This window comes from Moschus berezovskii, chromosome 4 (genome assembly GCF_049115385.1).
Source record: "Moschus berezovskii isolate FMDL1 chromosome 4, NW_MosBer_1.0, whole genome shotgun sequence".
Classification (NCBI taxonomy): Eukaryota; Metazoa; Chordata; class Mammalia; order Artiodactyla; family Moschidae; genus Moschus; species Moschus berezovskii.
Window position 1 is genome coordinate 76,222,083 of NC_142463.1, and position 23,985 is coordinate 76,246,067.

At 36.5% G+C, this 23,985-nt stretch overlaps 1 protein-coding gene across 1 annotated transcript in view; it reads right to left on the minus strand.

Moving 5' to 3' along the window:
- The window catches only part of DPYD (dihydropyrimidine dehydrogenase), a 955,731-nt gene that overhangs the window by 464,741 nt on the left and 467,005 nt on the right, over nucleotides 1-23,985 (minus strand). Inside the window, exon 13 of the mRNA XM_055402118.2 lies at nucleotides 17,077-17,292. Within this exon, the coding sequence (XP_055258093.2) occupies nucleotides 17,077-17,292 (216 nt within the window). The remainder of the gene's footprint in view (nucleotides 1-17,076; nucleotides 17,293-23,985) is intronic.

Sequence of the window (23,985 nt, forward strand, 5' to 3'; positions counted from 1 at the left end):
GACTCTGTGACCCCATGGACTGTAGCCTACCATGCTCCTCTGTCCATTGGATTTTCCAGGCAAGAGTACTGGAGTGGGTTGCCATTTCCTTCTCCAGAGGATCTTTCTGATCCAGGGATCGAACCCAGGTCTCCAGCATTGTAGGCAGACACTTTACTGTCTGAGCCACCAGAATCAGATGCATACATGTGGTTTATTTGCTAATAAATCAGGAAAAGAAATGTTGACACTATAATTTAATCAAGGGCTTCTTATCTTTCAAAAATCTCTTTTTGAAACACTTAAAATTTTATCTTTATTAACATAAAAGTATAAATACAAGATTTATTGTGCATCTATGACCTTTTGCTTCAAATGCAACCTAATGTTTTATTCAAAATCTTATTCCAAAATCCTCAAAGATGCTGGAATCCACAGGCAAATGGCAGAAGCAATCATTTGCTTCAGGTCTCTTTTAAAGGGGAGATGAATATGTATACCTCACTTCATTTATAAAGGGCCTATATTTTTCAGATCATTAATTTACTTACACGGAGAATTTTCATTTTTATATTTCAACCATAGATAATTTTCTGAAATGAAAAGTTATATTTCCTCAGATATAAAGAACAACAATAGCCACAAAACACATTTCTAGATCTTTTATTTTTAAAGTATTAAAATTTTTTGTAACTCCTCCAGCACTACTCACATTAATTTAGAAAAGAAATACATATAATTTGATATTAGACTACTCTGTTCTTACATTTTACTAAATTTAAGCAAAATCCATTTGCATGGTAAAATTGCATAAATAATAAAACTGAAATCTCCCATTACAAATAATATTTTTTATTTCTTTAAAGCATTATTCAAACTTGGATCTGTAGTATGTCTACTATTTTATGGGTCTTGGTGATGCATAAATGAAATATTAAATAATTCACCCAAGATTCGATTCCAAACTGCCCATCAGTCATATTTGCTATTTTTTATGTTATCATAAAGAGGCATTTTTTCCCTTAGATATGTGAGATTTTTTTGGCACATGTTACCAAATAACATATGTTAAAAGGAGGAACTGTAAAAACACAATGTGTACATTAATATAATGTGATAGAGTGTATCAGAGCTGATAACTTCTAGGCAAGCAGCATATTTACATGTTGAAGCACATTTTAAGCCTTCCTTTACTCACATAATTTAGGTTTCAAATATATTTTGCAATTGCTCACTGTAGAATAGCTTCAGTGCTGAAACAAAACTTTCGTATAAAAATGAAAGCCCTTTTGTTTCCACAAAATCCTTATTCTGTCATCCACTGGCAGTGAGTTTTCCAGTCATGTTCTCTGCCAGTCCTTACCAGTTTGCCAATTACACAAGCTGCTTCCCAGACATCAGACACAAATTCCACAAGACTGCTGTGCAAGCGTACCCTAATTAACCATCAGCTTAATTAGACAATTTACTGTGTAATTAGCAGGCAATTAGTCAACACCTCTCAGATCTTATTGACTGCTGTGACAGCCTTTCCGTCTCTCCACATTCCAATACACAACAGCAACCATGTTTCTAGCACTCTTCAACCCACTACGGCATGGTTCTGGATGGAGAAGTGGGTAATATTATATAACAAAGGAAAAAATCAATGCATAGTCTGTCCAATTACTGAGTTGCTTGTAAACTTGTCTTTTATTTAATACTGGAAGTTCAATATTAAAGATATTTAAGTACCCACTCCAAAAATGGTTTTAGAGCCAACTTCTTACATCTTATTTCATGTTTTAATGTAAAACACTGTAAATTACATGTACTATGAATTATGCTCCATGACTGACTATGCCTGTAATAATTTGAGTGAATTTTCTGCTCTGTGTGTAAGAGAACTACTCGATTAAATCCCATTAATGTTAATAACAGTTACAGACACAAACCCCACACATACTAACAGAAAGCATTCGAGAGTTGGGAAGCATTTTCTAGTTCTCAGTGAATTATGAACAGGCTCAGAAATCAGGAAGGAATCATATCTTGGTGTTTTAACATTTACATTAACACATTAATTTTTACATGAAAAAGCATTCTTAAAAATGTTTTTCTCTGAGCCCATGTGTATGTCACATAACATCCACTGCTGTTTGCAGGGCAATTTCTGACCCTTCTAAAAGACTTTCCCTTTTCTAGTGGGATTCCAACATCCACAAGAAACAACAATTCTTTACCTTTTTTCTTTTCAGAAATATTAAAGATGAAGTTTTGGGGATGATTTAAAAGTCACAAAATCTTTTGCCATTGGAAAGGAGCAGAAAGGAATAATATGTGACCATTCCTTCATAATTTAGTTGGTAAGTTGTCATCTATATCTTCTGTTATTTGATAAACTACGATAAACCTAATGTACTTATTATGACATTTTTTTCTATATTATTTACATTTTCCCATTAGCAATGGTTTTCTCTTTCTTTTTTTTTTTTTTTTTGAATGTAAGGGCCCAAAAGTTCTACGCAAGAAGAACAATTAGTGAAAAGCCATAGGTGAGAATGAAGTTGGCTCACTGCAGAAATCTAGTAAAGGCTGTTGTGCTGCTGCTGCTGCTGCTAAATCACTTCAGTCGTGTCCGACTCTGTGTGACCCCATAGACAGAAGCCCACCAGGCTCCCCCTTCCCTGGGATTCTCCAGGCAAGAACACTGGAGTGGGTTGCCATTTCCTTCTCCAATGTGTGAAAGTGAAAAGTGGAAGTGAAGTCGCTCAGTCGCATCCGACCCTTAGCGACCCCACGGACTGCAGCCTACCAGGCTCCTCCATCCATGGTATTTTCTAGGCAAGAGTACTGGAGTGGCTTGCCATTGCCTTCTCCGAAGGCTGTTGTGGCTATAGCTTAACTGGCGAAAGTAGAATGAGATGAGGTCTGAAAGACAGGCAGAACCTATGTGATAAAGTGATCTGTACAAGAATTTTGGATCTTAGTTAAGAGCTATGAAAGCCATTAGAATGTTTTAAGCAAAGGAGTGGCATGGTGTGACATAGGTTGTAAGAAACCAGTTAGACTACAGTACGGAGGAGACCATTTAGCCTATGGTATGCATGCTGGCATGCAGGAAAGGCAGGAGCAGAAGCATACAGGCTCTTTAGGAAACTGGAGTAGTATTTCTGTGAGAAATGATGGTGGCTCAGATGTGGGTAATACTAGTGGAGATAACTCCTTCAAGGAGATGGGCAAAATCACAGTGATTTTCTATGCTTCAATAAATTATTACATAACTATTAATGTTTTAGTTTGGCTTGCAGATGGTAATAATAATTGCAACTCGTATTGACATGGTGTTTCACATGTAACAAATCATTTTTTACATCTACTATTTTTTTTAATTCAAACTGAGCTTCACTAGAAAACCATAAAAAAGGGAAAACAAAGGTTTTGCTGAAAACTAACTGCAAGGTACTCTAGAATGCTTCCACTCAGCCTTCCTTTCTCTCCTTCACTTGAGCGCAGACTTACATTGCTGTCTTACAGTTCTCCCAGTCTTCTCTACCTTCATTCATATTTTTCTCTTAGAGGTATTTCACCTAATAACTTTCTAACACGTTTAATCCCATCTCAGCAACTCTTTTGTGGAAGATCTGGACTAAAACAATTCTGATGCCATGTTAAACAGAAATAATCAATTAAGTGACAACCACAGCATCTAGAAAATTTTCTCAATATGAAAGAAATTTTGTAGAATTTAAGAAATTTTTGTAATTTACTTTCACATAATTAATATCATAAAATGTCACAAAATTTTCATATAATTTAAATTTGGCACAGACTTTAGTAATGTGACTGTGTTGAAATACAAATTTTGGTTGAGATCTTAAGGGGAATTGAAATAAATTACAAAAATAAATTCCCGTTGAGTAAATTTCCAAGTAGGCGACAAAAATCTGCTTAAGGGATCCTTATACCCTTCACCTTCAACAGAATACAAAAGCATTCTGGAAATTATAAAATTATTTCTTTGGAGGACGTTAATGGTGTGTTTTGAGTCTCACTGCCATACCAAACTCCAAGAGAGTAGTTAAAAAGAGACCCTCATAACATTTGATATGTGTTTCCTGCAATTTTATTTCCCTTTTGAATGGTGAAAGCACAATGCATGGTGTCCAAGTCTGTTTGAATGTCTGAAAGGTAAGGCCTGAGTTGCCTGCTACAGAAAGATGAACTATAGGAGATATAACTGTACCTTGACCAGTCTGTACTCCTAGGACTTGTCAGGGCAAAGGCAATATGGACAAGTTTAGAAACCCTATAAAATAAGGCAGTGTGAGGCCACTTAAGCTCTATTCAATAGGGACACCTAGAAAGGCAAAGAGGTCTCAGCAGAGAAAAGTTAATGAACCCCATAGGCTCTCAAGAGTTGTGCAGGGAGTAAGCAATAACCAAAGACTCAAAGAACCATTGCTATGCTGTGCTTAGTCACACAGTCATGTCGGACTCTCTGTGACCCATGGACTGGGACCTGCCAAGCTCCTCTGTCCATGAGGATTCTCCAGGCAAGATTACTGGAGTGTGTTGCCATGCTCTCCTCCAGGGGATCTTCCTAACCCAGGGATCGAACCCTGGTCTCCCACACTGCAGCAAATTCTTTACCATCTGAGCCATCAGGGATGCCCCAAAAGAACCATGGGGGAGAGTATTCCCTAATGACTGGAGGAATTTTTGTAGAACCCATGTGAGCCTAAAAAAGTATGAGTCCTAAAGAAGAATAGCATAGATGTAAAAATTCTATTTATCCAAGAAAATGAAATTATTCATCATGAAATGAAAGTGAAAAGTGAAAGTGAGAGTTGCTCAGCTGTGTCCAACTCTTTGCGACTCCATGAACTATACAGTCCATGGAATTCTCCAGGCCATAATACTGGAGTGGGTAGCCTTTCCTTTCTCCAGAGGACCTTCCCAACCCTGGGATCAGACCCACGTCTCCCACATTGCAGGCAGATTCTTTACCAGCTGAGCCACAAGGGAAGCCCATCGTGAAGTTGTGACATTTAAAAATTTATTCTTCACAATAATGCTTAATGCTTTGTTAAATTCTAAAACATATTAGACTAGGGAAATAGTCAATAAGTAGCTACTTTCCAACTCCTTCATTTGGAGCTTCCTTCCATAGGCTTACGTTTAAGAAAGGGAAAAAGGAAAAGAATCCATTCTATCTTATTTAATAAATCAATTTTATCAATTAAGTAAAATTTTATAAATGTTTAAAGAATGTGGAGAAGATAACCATTGGTCGACACAGCGACAGAGGACTTCCACCATCACTGGCCTTTAAATATTAGAATAGGAGAAGAAGTCTTTGCAAGGAGGAATGGTAAAATTAAACTGTAGATAATGGAAACATAAATCCCATGACTAGAATGGATTAATTAGAAAAGAGAGACTTTGTCTGTTTGGGAGGGGAAGTGGAAATGATCACTGAAATGGTGAATGGAAGTTACATCATGATTAATAGTGACTTCCAAACTGAATTACACAATTCCTCTGCTTAAAACCCCTTCAGGTCCCTGTTGTCTATACAATCACATTTAAATTCACAGCACAACAGGCCTTTCCCATAGTCACCACAGCTACTTATACCACCTTGCAAAACATGCTGAATCTCACTTAAGATTCAGCCGCTGAAACTTAAATATGCTTGGCACACTCAAGACCATGCATGTCCATGTGCTATTCCTTCTGCCTAGAATAAAGATATAGCTCAAATGTGAAATCATTTTTCTCTTTAAAAAAGTAAAATACTTATTTTGAAGTCATATTTTTAGTCTAAGAATCTCTGCTGTCTTGTGTCAACATTTAGTCCTGCATCTTTGGTGCATATTCTGAACGAGTTTAAGTTTTCTAGAGCAAAACCATTTACACACACACATATACTCAGAGAGGCACACTGTATGAATGGCCAGTGCCTAACAAATGTATGCTGAGTGAATAAGATTAAAAAAAAAAAAGTGTATATAAAGACAATTAACAGCAGCTCTCAGAATACTAGTCTAGTCCATATACCTAAAAGTGATACTTCTGATACTTTTAGATAAATTTTAACTTTAATAGAGGGTGAATTTGGCAGAAACTAATGATAAATTGTTCCAAACATATGGGATATTGTGCGAAAATGTGCAAATGAATAAGCAGAGCAGGATAAAAAGGCCAGTGGACTTAGCTGAAATGTAAGAAGCAGATGGGGAAGTCGGGTAAGTAAAGGTAACTGATATATAAAGAGAAAGTGTGGCTGAATGTTTCTCTAAAAAAGCAGCTACTTCCTTAAGCATGTAGTGACACCTTATTTCAGAAATAGTGGTGAATATGAAGCAGTGAATACTGAATATACAGCCCATTACAAGTCATCTAAGAAAAAGAAGCATAAATACAACTACAATTTAGAACTGAACAAATTCTTATAAAATAACAAAATAGCCAATGCAGGCATGTTTTTAATAAAAACTTGAAAGTGAGGTAACCACTTGGCTTCTATATTTAAAGTTTTGTTTTAAATGAAGGATTCTTGACTAGAAAATTACATGGATGGAGGAGCCTGGCTGGCTACAGTCCATAGCTTTGCAAAGAGCTGGACATGACTGAACAACTAACACACTTAAATGAAGGATAAAGAGTATCCTTATGTAGTATGACAAGCCTCTTGCTAAAAATCAAGAAAGAAAATACAGATCCAAGGAGGATATTATGGAATTCAAGTTATCTTAACTTTAACCAAGACTGTATCATTCAAATACACCTAGAATATGAATATTTTTCAGCTAGTTAAATTTAAAATCTGCAATTGAGATTGAGACAGGATAAATGTGAAATCAGTTTCCCAACAGCAGGATTATACTTTGAGAAAATTTCCATTAGCCATAATTATGAGAATTTTCCATTAACCTTGATGTCATTTGCTTAAAAAAAAAAAAGGAACTGAATAAGAGGTATTTTCCACTATGTTAGGTTCTGCTACCAGCTGCTGCTGCTGCTGAGTCACTTCAGTCGTGTCCGACTCTGTGTGACCCCTTAGACAGAAGCCCACCAGGCTCCCCCGTCCCTGGGATTCTCCAGGCAAGAACATTGGAGTGGGTTGCCATTTCCTTCTCCAGCTAACTCAGATCAAAATTGTACACGTCAATTTATATTATTAAAAAACCTATTTGAGTCTCACTTTAACCATTCTACCAAAATGATTAACTAATTAACAAGTGTAAAATCACAGTCTGAAATGGAAAAAAGGTGGAAAAAAGAAGTAATTATATTGGAAAATTGATTTGTCTCCTTCATAGTCAGCTAGCCCAAATGGTGAAATAGAAAGTAAAAACAAAAAATTGAGAACACCTTAAATAAATTTAATAATGCACCAGGTTAAAAACACTACTTAGGTTACAAGTGAAAGATTTATGCTTAATATTAGAAGTATGTGTGTTAATCTATTTAGAAACATCACAATCTATATATTCTCTTGAATAAACTAAGCCCGGCATACATGACACGCTTGAAAATTATTCACTTAGAACTTTGGTCCAACGTGCAAGATTTAACTTCATCATTGGAAGTGTAAAAAATAATGAGCATGAAATATTCTTTTGTTGGAGAAATCAAGGTTATATCAGAGGAGAACTTGCCAAATTGTCTTGAAGTGAACACTTGGATGCAAATCTCTCATAGGACTACTATATGTGGACTTCAGCCTTTCAGAAAATGCATTCTTTATAACCCGAGGATGCATCAATTTTACAAATTGTAAATTCAGTCAAATTTATGAATATAATTCATCTAAGTAACAAAGGGCTTCCCTCATAGCTCTGTCCATGGGATTTCCCAGGCAAGGGTACTGGTGTAGGTTGCCATTTCCTTCTCCAATGGGGTCACAAAGAGTCAGACAAGACTGAGTGACTTCGTTTCAATTCTCTCATAGCTCAGTTGGTAAAGAAACCACCTGCAATGCAGGAGACCCTAGTCCGATTCCTGGGTCAGGAAGATCCACTGGAGAAGGGATAGGCTACCCACTCCAGTGTTCTTGGGCTTCCCTTGTGGCTCAGCTGGTAAAGAATCTGCCTGAAATGAGGGTGACCTGGGTTCTATCTCTGGGTTGAGTAACCATGTGAAAATCAAACTGTTACTACACAGAAATCATTGATGGTTTTAGCATGCTACAAGTTTCCCAGATGAAAAATTTATATTGAAAGTGTTTAAATAATTTTAAGTCCTTACTTAATGTATAGATATATATTAGTAAAGCAATACCATACAGTAAAAACAAATTCCTTATGTACTAAATTTAAAGCCAGAACTATAGCAGTGAAAATAATGCAGTAAACCGTTGTTCATTTACTGTTTCACAGATTTTCATGATAAGGTAATTTAGAAATGCAATAATAAAAAAAATATTGGTTTTGATATAATCTTTTACAAACACAGATTTTCATCGCTCAGAAGACTTTTCAAAAGGAGTTATAAGAGTAAATTGTGATTTTCTGTATTGTAATCCAAAGAGAATTAGCTAGGCACTAAAATATTATTGTGTAACTTATTTGTGAAATTTCCCTTAACAATGTTAAAGATTATTTTCAGTATTTATAGTCCTGACAGTGTTAGTCCTAATTTTTGTCTGGTTGATAGGTGCTAGCAATTTGTGCAAATGCAGGCAACTTGCTCTCAATTAAGATAATGTGGATTGAAACAAGTTTCTGGAAATCCACATGGGAGAACAGACAACCGACATGGTAAAAAGTGTGCAAACCTTATTATGGAAAGGAAAACAGGACTATTTAGAAAGAAAAAAGAAAAGACTTGTGGATAGGACATGAGAGCTGTCTCCAAGTAACTGAAGAGCTGTCATGTGGAATTGTGGTTTAAATTAGAATCCTATAATTATTCATTCATCTAACAAGTATGTATTGCGTCCTTCTTATCTGCCAGACATGGTTCTTGGCACTGGGCATACAGTAGCGAGCAGGAAAGATAACATCTCTCTTCTTATGAAGCTTACTTCAAATGGCTAAAACAGAAAGTAGACACATAAATAAATGATTAAGAACACAGTAATTTCATATGGTGACAAGCACAGTGAATAAAGAACAAGCAAGGAAATGTGGGACAGACAGAATGAGATTTGAGGGGTCAGCAAAGAATTCCCTGAGGAAATTTGTCACGTGAAAACGTAGAGTAGTTGTATAAAGATGTGAAGGCAGAGCAAACACAAGTGAAACAGCCCTCAGAAGTGGAGGAGCTGACCATGTTAGAGCGCAGGAAGGAAGGACAGTACTGTTGGAGAAGGATGGTGTAGGAAGACTGGCTTTTCACGAAAATGGATTCCCAGAGGTTTTTAATCAATCCATCTTTCCTGCCAGCCCCGTCTCTCAAGAACCAAAATAGACATAAACTCCTAAGTGCCACTCTGCTTGAAGCAAGGGGTGGGAGACCCTCGGCGCACCTGTTCAAATGAACTCCAAATGCTGATGGAGACAAATTGCCTTCATTTTTAGACATGAATTTATCCAGAGAGGATATATAGAGAAAAGAGTCTGGATTTGTATCAAATAGACGGTGGTTCAAAACAAGGCATGGCACATTTAAACTGCTGACTGAGAGAAACAACACCTATGCTTCTAGGTCCTGTTTGAGGACCCAAGAACATGAATGAAGCCATCAGGGACCAGTCAGCCACCAAGTAGGCTGTCAAACAATAGATGCACTGGTGAGAACAAGTAACATATCACATGGGGCAAAAAGAAGCTTACCCAACTGAGCCTTGACCAGATTACCAAACTATAGGATCAAGAGCAGATTATTTGTTGTTTTATGGGGCAGTTTGATATATAGCAATAAATAAGTGAGACAGAAATGCTTGCTAGTCTAAAACATGTGGCAATGGATTTCAGATTGAGAGGCAGGCAGAAGCCTCTCTTGAAAACTCAAGAATAGTCTGCTACTAAAGTCTGGAAGAATGCTAGTGGAAGCTGGAAATGCAGTGTGAAAACTGTTACTGGCGACTGGGAAAAGAGTGGACTGTATTGTGTAGTGACAGAACAATTGCCAAGAATGTCACTGGTGATAATTCGAAAGACAGAAAACGTACATAATGCATTTGTGGATCTGACTAAAGATATCTCTAGACAGAATGCTTTAAGTGTTGGTTGAGTATTTCTTCCCAAGTATAATAAGGTACTGTAATAGAGAAAAAGAGACAAAAAGGATATATTTCATTGCTAGAGTAAAGCAAATGAGACTAGCACTTGCTAGGTTGGAAAATAAAGCTATTATTTATACTTTATCTCTCCCGGAAGAAGATTTTCAAACTAAGAAATGACCTGAGGGTAAAGATCGCATCAAGAGCTTTGCTATATGATACTTTGTTAGAACCTTACAAAGATTTTGCAGGAGTCCTAGTGGATTCTTTCAAGTAGACAATATCGATTCTAAGAATCTCTAGGAAGCTGTCATAGCAGCAAGACATATTCAAAATGGAGAGAAGTCTGTTTCAAAGAATTATGGATGTGGCTCTGGGGCATGATTTGAAAGGTTTTTAAGAGTTTTTGGTGACATCACTATGATCTAGGATTAAAATGGATAATTCAAAATAAAGGAAAGAATAAGAATTCCTAACTTTCTATGGGCAGAAACATTCTGAAAAGGCTACTCAACTGCCAAAGTGGGCCATGATTGGTCCTTTCAAAACGAAAACAAAACAAAACTCGGAGGACAGAATCAACAGCCCAGAAGGTAGAGCCAATAATGGATAGGAACAATGGATTAGGGAACCACTACTTGGGAGGAGAATGGGCTTCCCAGGTGGTGCTGGTGGTAAAGAATCTGCCTGCAATGCAGGAGACCTGGATTCAATCCCTGGGTTAGGAAAATCCCCTGGAGAAGGGAATGGCAACCCATTCCAGTATTCTTGCCTGGAGAATCCCATGGACATAGGATCCTGGCGGGCTACAGTCCATAGTGTTGTAAAGAGTTGGACACAGCTGAAGCGACTTAGCATGCATGCATTCAAGAAATCGGTAAATACCATCTGCTCAATGGTGGGAAGAACAGAAAAGTCAAATCACAAAGAGGTATACATGCAGCATGGAAGGATTATTGCAACTGTCTTTATAAACACACTACCTACAGCACGTATATTGCATCTTGTAACTTGTTTTGTTCCACAGTGTATAGTGGAAGTGACAGTGTGTGACTTTTGGGTCTCTTTCTCAATGGACCTTGAAGCTTCCACTCTTGCCTTCTTAGAACACCAAGAGGAAAGAGATATTATGAAGAGATGGATGGGGTCCAGCCATCTCAGCAATTATAGCTTCAACTAGACACATGAGTGGAGGCATCATGCCAGTCCCCAGGCATCCCTCCAATTGACTGCAAAGGCATGAATGAGCCCAGCAGACATCATGTGATGCAGAAGAACTTCCCATATGAGCTCAGCCAAATTGTGCATGTATGTGTGTGTGCTCAGTCATGTCTGACCCTTGGCAACCCCATGGACTGTAGCTCACCACGCTCCTCTGTCCATGGAATTTCCCAGGCAAGAATACGGGAATGGGTTGCCATTTCCTACTCCAGGGAATATTCCCAACCCAGGGATCAAATCTGTGTCTCCTGCATCCCCTGCATGGGCAGGCAGATTCTTTACCACTGGGCCACCTGGGAAGCTCCTTCAACCAAACTACCAGTGTGAATAGCTGAGTGAAAAAGCAATTGTTCCAAGGCCTTGGCACCTTATTTAACTTTCTCAGACTATTATAGTTGATCTTTGAACAATGCAAATTTGAACTACACAGTCCACTTCTTTGCAGATTTTTTTTTCAATAATATAGTACTACAGTATTATATGGGCCCATGGTTGGTCCAATCTGCAGATGTGGAACCACAAATAGAGAGGGTTGAACTATAAAGTTATAAGCAGATTTTCAACTTTGTAGGGGGTCAGTGCTCCTACCACCATGGTGTTCAAGGGTCTAGCTGTATTTCATCTAAAAAAATTTACTATCTATCTTATAGGGACATTATGAAGATTCAATGAATAACTTATGAACGGTATTTGGCAATGTCCATGTCCATACCTTCTAAGTACTCATTAAATGGTAGTTAGTAATATGTATAAAAATAATAATCATAGCAATGACCTCCAATTTCAAACAATAAGTTCAAGATAGTGATACAGAAGCAACCTTGAACAGAGACTGGAGTTGCCCATGTCAAATTTCTTTTCCCTAGATGGCACTACATTTCCATACCTGTTAGCCTTTCTTTAGGGTATCTATTTACTTGGAAGAAGAAAAAAAAATTATTAAAATCAACAATTCATTTATGTTAATAAGTTAGACTAATTTATGTCATGATGTCTCCGAGGGCAGAACTATAAAACATGGATGCAACTTGTGAGAAGGCTGATTTGGGGACAATAAATGGAGTATATTTCTAAACTAGATCTTTCTATAGCTATAGCTGGCTGCATTGCTTTAAAGATCTAGCATGTTCTGTCACTAAAAGTATTCAAGAACAGGCTACATTTTTTTCTGTCAGGGCTCTTGACACATGAGCTTAGATAATTCAGCCAGGTAATTTTTATTTCCCTTGCTGATACTGTGCGATACTTACACTGTTTTCTCAAAAATTCTCGTTATTATTAAAGGCTTAGTCAACAACCTAAAACTTAATATGCAGTCTACACACTTAGAAATTCCACTGACATTTGCATTTTTAGACATATAAACATATACTATAAAAGCAACTTAGGATATGAAAATTTTAAATTGGCCTTTTCTCCCTTGATTGAGATCAATACTCAGAACAATCAATTTTTTTGTGTGTTAACTATCTGTTCATATGGCTAAAAAAAAAAAAAAGCTCAATATGCTGTTGCCAAGAAATCTATGTATTCATTTAGTAATTCATTTATCCAAAGAATATTTATGAAATATTTATCAAACTCTTCCTATACACTAAGCATTGTGCTGTGTGGTATAAGACTATTTTATGGCAACAGTTACAATCAATACTTTGATGCCAAAGAAATAATGAAAAACCTTAAATATTTCTCAGATTTTAGTTTTCAGTATTTTATGTTGAGAGAAACTCATTATTTGTATATCTATTTACCTAATTATTTGATACTTAAAAAATAAAATATATGCATTCAAAATATTAATCAATCACAAGTATACTATTATATATACACACACACACACACACACACACATACACATATATAGGTATGTGTGTGTATGTGTATATATATATAGCTTATAAATGAACAGAACTTCTGCTTAGGTTTGAATTTGATTGAGGATAGTGGTAAACCCTTCTGAGTTTATCTGTGTAGTGATGAAGATATACACCCTGAGATTAGATATTATATATTTGAAGTATATAATATGTTGTAACTTTTCAATCCTGGATGTTCATTGGAGGGACTGATGCTAAAGCTGAAACTGCAATACTTTGGCCACCTCATGCGACAAGTTGACTCACTGGAAAAGACTCTGATGCTAGGAAAGGTTGGGGGCGGGAAGAGAAGCGGACGACGGAGAATGAGATGGCTGGATGGCATCACCAACTCTGTGGACATGAGTTTGAGTGTACTCCGGGAGTTGGTGATGGACAGGGAGGCCTGGCGTGCTGTGATTCATGGGGTCGTGGAGAGTCGGACACGACTGAGCGACTGAACTGAACTGAACTGAACTTAAGAGAAATAAAATAAAATTAACAAAACCAAAGCATGTTATCTATTTTCCATCAGTATAATGCAAACACAGGTAAGGAGGTTATTTTATATGAAATATTAACAATATCTAATATTCCCAGTTAAACAGAGCATTACATCAGTTTGTCGTGAGAGTTTAGCTTCAATTAAGCTTGATTGATAGATTTCTTTCCTACCTTTTTAAACTTGAACTCAGTATATATTTATATTAAAAGTTTATAATTATATTTTAAATATCATTTTATAGTGATATTTCCAATATTGTCTTTATAAACAGGACTTCAAGAAAAGCTAACTAGGTATTTTGGGAAACTCTAAGCAAGTCTGACTTGGAAAGGAAGAATATAGTTAATAAAAGCCAATTTTTATGTTATTTAACACAAAAGCAAACACAGGTCTTTGTTATATTTAACATTAAAAGACTGATCGTTTGCCTCTCTAAAGAAAGCACATACAGCTACTATACAGACTTCACAGTAAAGAATAATAATATTTCTGTTTACTGAGATATCAACTGGCATTTCACTGTAAGTCAATGGTCTGTCGTTGCTACAGCATATTAGACCTTAATCTGGCATCTACAAATGTCAAGAGTATATATATAGACAGATATACAGATATACATATATAGGATGAAAATCAAAGCATGCTCCAAACTCTCCAAAAATTTAAAAAAAAAAAAGGGAAACAAAGTTCACCTAAACATGTTTGCTGCAGAAATCAGTGTAATATTCAGCTGTCAATCTAGAAAAACAAAGAGGGACCCACACTGTCAGTAGGAGAGGATAATAAAATTTCCAGCAGATGTTCAGACAGGGCTCTCATTTTTACTGAACTCCCTTGGTAAGCATTTAATTTCTTTATCATATGAAAGCTTGGCAAATTGTACTTCATCAAAACTGCATTGTGAAATATTAATATTTCATATGATAACAAAACTCCATAGAATAACCTTTGTCATATTAAGAGCATCCAAATTTCAAATGTCAGGACTCTGAATTTTAATACATTTTAAGTAGACTCTTGAAATTGCATACTAAATTAATATGAGGATAATCTAAATTGGTACGCTATAATGTCACACAAATGTGTAGTACATACACAACTTGAATAGAAGTCTTTAGTAAGAGGCTGTGAAAAACGCAAGTTGTATACTACAACATTTCACCAATAAGAAAGCACAAAAATCATAGGACAATAATATATCTGAAACATTTCATCGTTAAATCGAGACAATATAAGAAAACAAAACAAAAAGCAGATCTTCGTGATACAAACTGACTATGTTGCAAAATCATGTATGGGAAGTAATCATTTTTTAAAATAGACTTACATAAGCCCAAGGTGGCATCCTAATTTATGTCACTACAATCTACATGAATGCATTTAAAATAGTTTTTGCACAAATATTTTGTTGCACTCATCATCAAAGTAAGTAAAATAAAGCTTTTAAAACTCCCTATCATTATGTTTTATGAGCCAAATTTAATTTGCATTTGTCCATAACTCTCCTTTTGAAACATCACCACAGACTTCTGAATTGATAGATTAAATTCAAATTGGAGGTCTAGAAGGAAGTTAGCTCCCACATTCATTTCTGCTGGTGATCCTAAGGAAGGCAACTGCTCTTAGGTTACTGAAAGAGACAGCTTCACAAATCAAATGCATGTCACCAACAGAGTAAAGACAAATGTCTCTGATTAATCAGAATTCAATTTTCGTAAGCAAAGAAACCAGCAAATTCGAAGCAAACATTCTTTTTCCTACAATTCTTCACTTATTCCTGATTAGCCACCCATTTTTGTTTACATATAAAATTTTTTCAATAGCATAACTAGTCATTAAATGGTATCAGAGATTCATTTTTCTCAATGGATTAAACAACAGATTAGAGCTTCTGAGTAATTCTTAAAGGAAGAATTGAAATACAAACAAATATAATGTCAATATTCTACAAAACTGTAAACAACTGATTAAGGATATTCTGGAGCTAAATTCAATATGTTGCTTATTTTTACACTTTATGGAACCAAAGAATTTCTGAGAATTCAGCCAATTTATTTTAAAAAATTACTTTAGCTATTTAAATATAAAAATATTTAGGTAATTTTTTTTTCATGCACTAGGTTTCTAACTTTTGAGGATTTCTAGATAATTGTGATCACATTTATACATAGCATCTTGTGAAGCTGTCAGAATGAGACAGCCAAGATATTTTAGCCATTATAATGCCAGCTATTGATCCTAGTAAGAGGAGAAAGAAGAGAATGTGCTTAATGGGGCATTTTTGTTCTCTATTATTTTCTTTGCCTAAGGATAAGCCTGATTTAAATAATAATAGTCTTTCCTCAGTCACTAGATGCACACATTCTTATACATTAATTATTGCTAACTACCAGTGAGTATTAAATATACCAATAGGTATATCCTCTAAAATTTTATCAATAAAAGGTCTAAAAATGTTCAATTTTACTGATCTTTTCTAATTCAAAGCCATGTGAAGATGCAACCCTCTATTGCATAAATTATCCTACTTTTAAAATGTTCACTTATATACTTTCTGTATTTTAAAGACTCAATCTTAACTTTAATATGGAGTTAATTTTCTACTAAGTATGTTCACTTGTAATGTGAGTACACAGTCATAATGTCAAATTAAACTCAGGTCAAGGCATTTGGGGAAACATTTCTGTATCTAAATATTCAAGAAAAATCTTATTCCAGGCACCAATTAAGTTATACTGAGTGATTCCTTTTTACATGAATTGGTTTCCAGGATTATGTGCAAATCAAATTCATTGTCTAACTTTGAGTTGAGACACATGTACTCATTCACACACATCCAGAAATCACAAAACAATTAATAAAGCCAAAGTAAGAGTTAGTGAGTCTGTGATTATTAAATGAAATAGACATTTTGTAATATTTACATTTTTGATACTTCCTAGGCAAAACACAGTGATTCCCTGGTGGTTCAGGATAAACAGTCTGCCTGCAATGCAGGAGACTAGGGTTTGATCCCTGGGTCGGGAAGATCCCTTAGAGAAGGAAATGGCTACCCACTCCAGCATCTTGCCTGGAGAATTCCATGGGACAGAGGAGCCTGGCGGGCTACAGTCCATGTGTCCCAAAGAGTCAGACATGACTGAGTGACTAACACACACACAAACAAATGAGAAATAGAAATCTATCTCATTCCCCATTCTGAGACAGAAGAAATGTAATGACATTAGCTCATTTGCAATAATCGGTCTTACCCAATAGTTTAATAACTGTTATATCTTGGTGAACCTTTGCATTATAATATTTATGCCCTAATTAAAATAAATGATAGATATTTAAACACAACTTCAAAAATAATTTCTTACCTTATCAAGAGAGAAAGTTTTGGTCAGAGCAAAGGCCCATCCAGCTTCAAAAGCTCTTCGAATCATTGATGAACTGGTAGTTGGAGTTGCACTGGCAAGACCAAAAGGATTTATAAACTTCAATCCAGCCATTTCCACACTAATGTCCACCAGATCAATGGGAGTATAAAACAGGGGGAGTTCAGGCTTAGCAGAAACCGAAGATCCATATTGTGACTGCAAAAAAAGACAAATAGCCAATAATTATTCTTGAATCACATCTGATTTCTCCATATAATCTTTTACAAAAATCACTTCAGCACAGCCTTAATATTAATATAGATTACACTGGTCTGTTTGGAATGATTAAGACTGGCCAATAAAGACAGTTAGCAGAGAATAAAATTCATATATTATCTTCTCCTTATTTCAAAAGCAGTACAGAGAATATTAACAGAAACATCTCAATTAAATAAACAAAAAACTATACTTAAAACATACTGAGATTCAAACACAAAAAGAATAATTTCAAAATTTATCTCCTTGAACCCATTAACCTAGCCCTTTTGTACTTAATTTGTAGAAGTATTTTTAGTGCTCAGAGATATGTTAAAAAAGAAAAACAAAAAACAGCAAGTCAGGAGACCTAAATTCAAGTAACTTCATTCTATTTATGAGAATTTAGGAAAGCCACCTAACACAGCCTTGCTTTTTCTCCTTAACTGTTTTCAGTACAGCAGCACAAATTGTGGCTGCCTGATTTCCTACCTCCTAGGGATACTGGAAAATGCAGGAAATCGTAAGCCATAGGGAGACATCTAATTTGGAAAGTGGATAATGTGTTCATGTGTACAGGGAGACTTTCTTCAGCAAAAACAGGTACCAAACAGTTAATGTTGAAATCATCCATTGGCTCTCAAACTGTAAAATTATATTTGTTAAATGGGTACAGTATAAAGCTACCTTGAATTATTGGGAAAAAATCAATCAAAAAATCCTTTACAAAGTGCATGGTCCACTGCAACATAGTAGGTGATTGCCAACTGCTGTCTCTCTGATTGCAGAGATTATTAAAGCTTTCATTGGGTTCTTTATAAAATGGCTCTCTCCCTCCCTTCCTCTCTTTCTCTCTGTTTATCTTTGAAAGACAAATAATACTGGCAAATATAAAGAAGATGAATTTTCTTAGCCAAAGCAGTTACTGAATGGACCAGTCTAGTTAATTCTAAAGTAAGAACTCTTTTCTCTTGTGAATAATCACTCAAAAGTTGTTTGAGCAGAACTTTAATTTTACAGGAGTGTGTCTTGTGTAGATAAAGATTGCCATGACTTGCATAAAAATTATTTCTGGACCTCCACCATTTATAATGCAAAGTAAAGTTCACTTAATATGTAAAAAGGCATCAAACTTGTCAACTGAAAGACTAATGTGTCTCTGGTGCCTGCAAAGCGGTACCTGATGGCATCTATGCTTCGGCTGTGGCACGCATTTTCTGCCAAGAATGTTCTGGGTTTCAAGGCACATTTCTGAATATTGTGAAGTTCTATATTGTGCAGATAACTTTTCTAGTTCTCACATGGATTGCAATATTATTAAAAGGATTATTAACAAAAACAAAAGTTATAATGTATAATATAGCAAAATGCGAGATAATCTGAGACAAGTTAGTTTGAGGCATGTGTGTCTGTCTGAGTGTGTGCAGGAATAGGTAGGAAATAAACAGCTTCCATGAGATTTTCTCAGCTCTGTGCCTGTGTGCTCAGTCGCTTCAGTTGTATCCAACTCTTTGCAACTCTATGGACTGTAGCCCACCAGGCTCCTCTGTCCGTGGGATTCTCCAGGCAAGAACACTGGAGTGCTTTGCCATTTCCTCCTCCAGGGACTCTTTCCAACCCAGGAACTGAACCCACATCTCCTGCATTGCTGGCAGATTCTTTACCCACTGAGCCACCTGAGAAGCCCTTTCTTAGCTCTAAATAATAATTCAAACTGAATCAAGGAAGTTCGGATCAGATGAAGGAAGAATTTCCTAACACCACAGTTTGGTTAACACCAGAGAAATTTTACAAAAACATTTCCTTCCATGTCTGAGGAACCTAGAAACTTTGGGAAACCTTCCATCTGATGATAATGATAGACATACTTACAGTTACATGTTCGCTGAAGTGATACAGTCTCTCATCTTTTTGTGTCTTTATACTGAAGTCACTAACCTCTTGAATCTCACAGGTGAATTTTAGTTTGTCAAAAATTATAGTTATACAGCTTTGGGCAATAGACCAAAGAGGTAGTAGACATATATGTGTAGTTCAACTTGCATTTCTTAATTTATGTAGTTTTAAATACAAAAAGCATTGCTTTGGAATTCTTAAAAATGTTGCTACCTCAATATTTAGAAAGGAAATAATGTGGGCAAACTTTGCAAGATTTTTCTTAAGTTTCAAAACAAAAATGAAAAGCAAACAATAAAACACATAACAAAAAGAAATCAATACACACAAAACTTTTTCAAATGAGTTATAACTTTTCATAAAATGTATATTTTATTTTATTGACAAAAATACTACTGATATATAAGCAGATAAAATACAACCTTTACTTGAAATTTGTTATTGTTAGTTTCGTTACTAAGTTGTCTACAACTCTTTGCAACCCCACAAACTGCAGCACACCAGGCTTCCCTGTCCATCATAATCTCTGAGTTAGCTCAAACCCATGTCCATTGAGTCAGTGATGTCATTCAACCATCTCATCCTCTGTCATCCCCTTCTCCTCCTGCCTTCAATTTTTCGAAGCATCAGGGTCTTTTCCAAGTGTCAGCTCTTCACATCAGGTGGCCAAAGTATTGGAGCTTCAGCTTCAATATCAGTCCATCCAATGAATATTCATGTTTGATTTCTTTAGGATTGACTGGTTTCATCTCTGTACTGTCCAAGGGACTCTCAGGACTCTTCTCAAACACCACAGTTCGAAAGCATCAATTCCAGCTTGTGTTTCTTCCAGCCCAGCGTTCCTCATGATGTACTCTGCATATCAGTTAAATAAGCAAGGTGACAATATACAGCCTTGACATACTCCTTTTCCTATTTGGAACCAGTCTGTTGTTCCATGTACAGTTCTGACTGTTGCTTCCTGACCTGCATACAGGTTTCTCAAGAGGCAGGTCAGGTGGTCTGGTATTCCCGTTTCTTTCAGAATTTTCACAGTTTATTGTGATCCACACAGTTAAAGGCTTTGGCATAGTCAATGAAGCAGAAATAGATGTTTTTCTGGAACTCTCTTGCTTTCTCCATGATCCAGCGGATGTTGACAAACCAATACCCAGTTGTGGATGTGACCAGTGATAGAAGCAAGGTCCAGTGCTGTAAAGAGCAATATTGCATAGGAACCTGGAATGTTGGGTCCATGAATCAAGGCAAATTGGAAGTGGTCAAACAGGAGATGGCAAGAGTGAACATAGACATTCTAGGAATCAGTGAACTAAAATGGACTGGAATGGGTGAATTTAACTCAGATGACCATTATATCTACTACTGTGGGCAGGAATCCCTTAGAAGAAATGGAGTAGCCATCATGGTCAACAAAAGAGTCCGAAATGCAGTACTTGGATGCAATCTTAAAAACGACAGAATGGTTTCTGTTCGTTTCCAAGGCAAACCATTACAGTAATCCAGGCCTATGCCCCAACCAGTAATGCTGAAGAAGCCGAAGTTGAATGGTTCTATGAAGACCTACAAGACCTTTTAGAACTAACACCCAAAAAAGATGTCCTTTTCATTATAGGGGACTGGAATGCAAAAGTAGGAAGTCAAGAAACAACTGGAGTAACAGGCAAATTTGGCCTTGGAGCACGAAATGAAGCAGGGCAAAGGCTAGTAGAGTTTTGTCAAGAGAATGCACTGGTCATAGCAAACACCCTCTTCCTACAACACAAGAGAAGACTCTACACATGGATATCACCAGATGGTCAACACCGAAATCAGATTGATTATATTCTTTGCAGCCAAAGATGGAGAAGCTGTATACAGTTAGCAAAAACAAGACCAGGAGCTGACTGTGGCTCAAATCATGAACTCCTTATTGCCAAATTCAGACTGAAGAAAGTAGGGAAAACCACTAGACCATTCAGATATGACCTAAATAAAAAATAAACAAATGGGACCTAATTAAACTTAAAAGCTTTTGCACAACAAAGGAAATTATAAGCAAGGTGAAAAGACAGCCTTTTGAATGGGAGAAAATAATAGCAAATGAATAAATTGACAAAGAATTAAAACTCCAAAACATACAGGCAGCTCATGCAGCTCAATACCAGAAAAATAAATGACCCAATCAAAAAATGGGTCAAAGAACTAAACAGATATTTCTCCAAAGAAGACATATAGATGGCTAACAAACACATGAAAAGATGCTCAACATCACTCATTATCAGAGAAATGCAAATTAAACCACAATGAGGTACCATCTCATGGTGGTTAGAATGGCTGCCATCAAAAAGACTGCAAACAATAAATGCTGGAGAGGATGTGGAGAAAAGGGAACCCTCTTACACTGTTGGTGGGAATGCAAACTAGTACAGCCACTGGGGTGAACAATGTGGAGATTCCTTAAAAAACTGGAAATAGAACTGCAATACAATGCAGCAATCCCACTGCTGGGCATACACACCAAGGAAACCAGAATTGAAAGAGACACATGTACCTCAATGTTCATTGTAGCACTGTTTATAATAGCTAGGACATGGAAGCAACCTAGATGTCCAATGGCAGACAAATGGATAAGAAAGCCGTGGTACATATACACAAGGGAATATTACTCAGCTATCAAAAAGAACACATTTGAATCAGTTCTAATGAGGTGGATGAAACTGAAGCCTATTTTACAGAGTGAAATAAAAAAAAAAAAAAACACCAATACAGTATATTAACACATATATGTGGAATTAAGAAAAATGGTAATGACAACCCTATATGCAGGACAGCAAAAGAGACACAGATATAAAGAACAGACTTTTGGAATCTTTTGGAGAAGGCGAGGGGGGAATTTGATAAAATAGCATTCAGTTCAGTTCAGTTCAGTTCAGTCGCTCAGTCGTGTCCGACTCTCCGAGACCCCATGAATCACAGCACGCCAGGCCTCCCTGTCCATCACCAACTCCCGGAGTTCACTCAAACTCATGTCCACAGAGTCGGTGATGCCATCCAGCCATCTCATTCTCTGTCGTCCCCTTCTCCTCCCGCCCCCAACCTTTCCCAGCATCAGAGTCTTTTCCAGTGAGTCAACTCGTCGCATGAGATGGCCAAAGTATTGCAGTTTCAGCTTTAGCATCAGTCCTTCCAATGAACACCCAGGATTGAAACATGCATATTACCATATGTTAAATAGATGGCTAGTCCAAGTTCGATCCATGAAACAGGGCACTGAGAGCCGGTGCACTGGGATGATCCAGATGGTTGGGTTGGGGAGGAAGGTGGGAGCGGGATTTGGGATGGAGGGACACATGTACACACACGGCTGATTCATGTCAATGTATGGTAAAACCACTACAATATTGTAATGTAATTAGCCTCCAATTAAAATAAATTTATAAAGAAAAAAATAACTCCATGACAATATATAATAGACCATGAGAGATCCCAAATTTATAAAGGTTATACTTAAATTTTCTCATTTCATTTCCATCTACAAAATCCTCCAAGGACCTCCAATGCTTGCAGAATACAGAATACAGCATAATCTCTTTATTATTATATAATCTCAGTTGTGATCTGGGTTTTCCCTTTCATGTTCTAATCACATGTTTCAGCCTTTCTAATCTCACCTACTACTATTCCCTCAAATTTGATACTTCAGTTTATTGAACCACTTATAATTTCTCATAAAAACCAATATCACTAATGCAACTATGCATATGATTTTTATTTTTCCTGCAATGTTTTTTTTCTGCCTGGTTTTCCTGCTCTGAAAATTCCAACTAATCTTCCAAGAGTCAGTCTTATCTCCACCAGGACATTTCCGCAGCTATCCACAGCACAATTGTTCCCGAATCATACTGTTTCTTGGTTGCTTACATATAGTGTGTCCCATCTAATTTACTTTCAGCACCTAGCATAAGACTTAGCAGAAAAATGCTTAAAATATTTGTTGAATGCATCATACTAGTGACCTTCCTACCATTACTTACCTTCTTTTTTACATCAGTTTCCATAAGATGATAATGATCAGTTTACATGAAATAATCATTAGCTATATTTCAGATATTTAAAAAATGTCCAATATTCTATTATCCTAATGTAGAGTAAATGTATGGATGTGAGAGTTGGACCATAGAATTGATACACCCAAGAACTGATGCTTTCAAATTATGGTGATAGAGAAGACTCTTGACAGTCCCGTGGACTGCAAGGAGATTAAATCAGTCAATATTAAAGGAAATCAACCCTGAATATTCACTGGAAAGACTGATGCTGAAGCTGAAGCCTCAATACTTTGGCCACCTCATGCAAAGAACTGACTCATTAGAAAAGACCCTGATGCTGGGAAAGATTGAAGGCAGGAGGAGAAGGGGATGACAGAAGAGAAGATGGCTGGATGACATTACTGACTCAAACTCATGAGTTTGTTCAAACTCATGTTCATCACTTGGTGATGCCATCCATCAGTCGAAGGGGGTGACAGATGGATGGAATCACCGAGAGTGATGGACATGAGTTTGAGCAAACTCCAGCAGACACTGAAACAGGGAAACCTGGTGTGCTGCAGTCCATGAGGTCACAAAGAGCTGGATATGGCTTAGCAACTGAACAACAAGAGCAACATTCAACTCTTACCTCTGGAAGACTATAGAATTTAGCAAAGGCTCTCAAAAGAGCTCTCTAGTAGATTTGATAGATAACTTTCTGGGCAATGTAAATACAGGCATTCTTTAA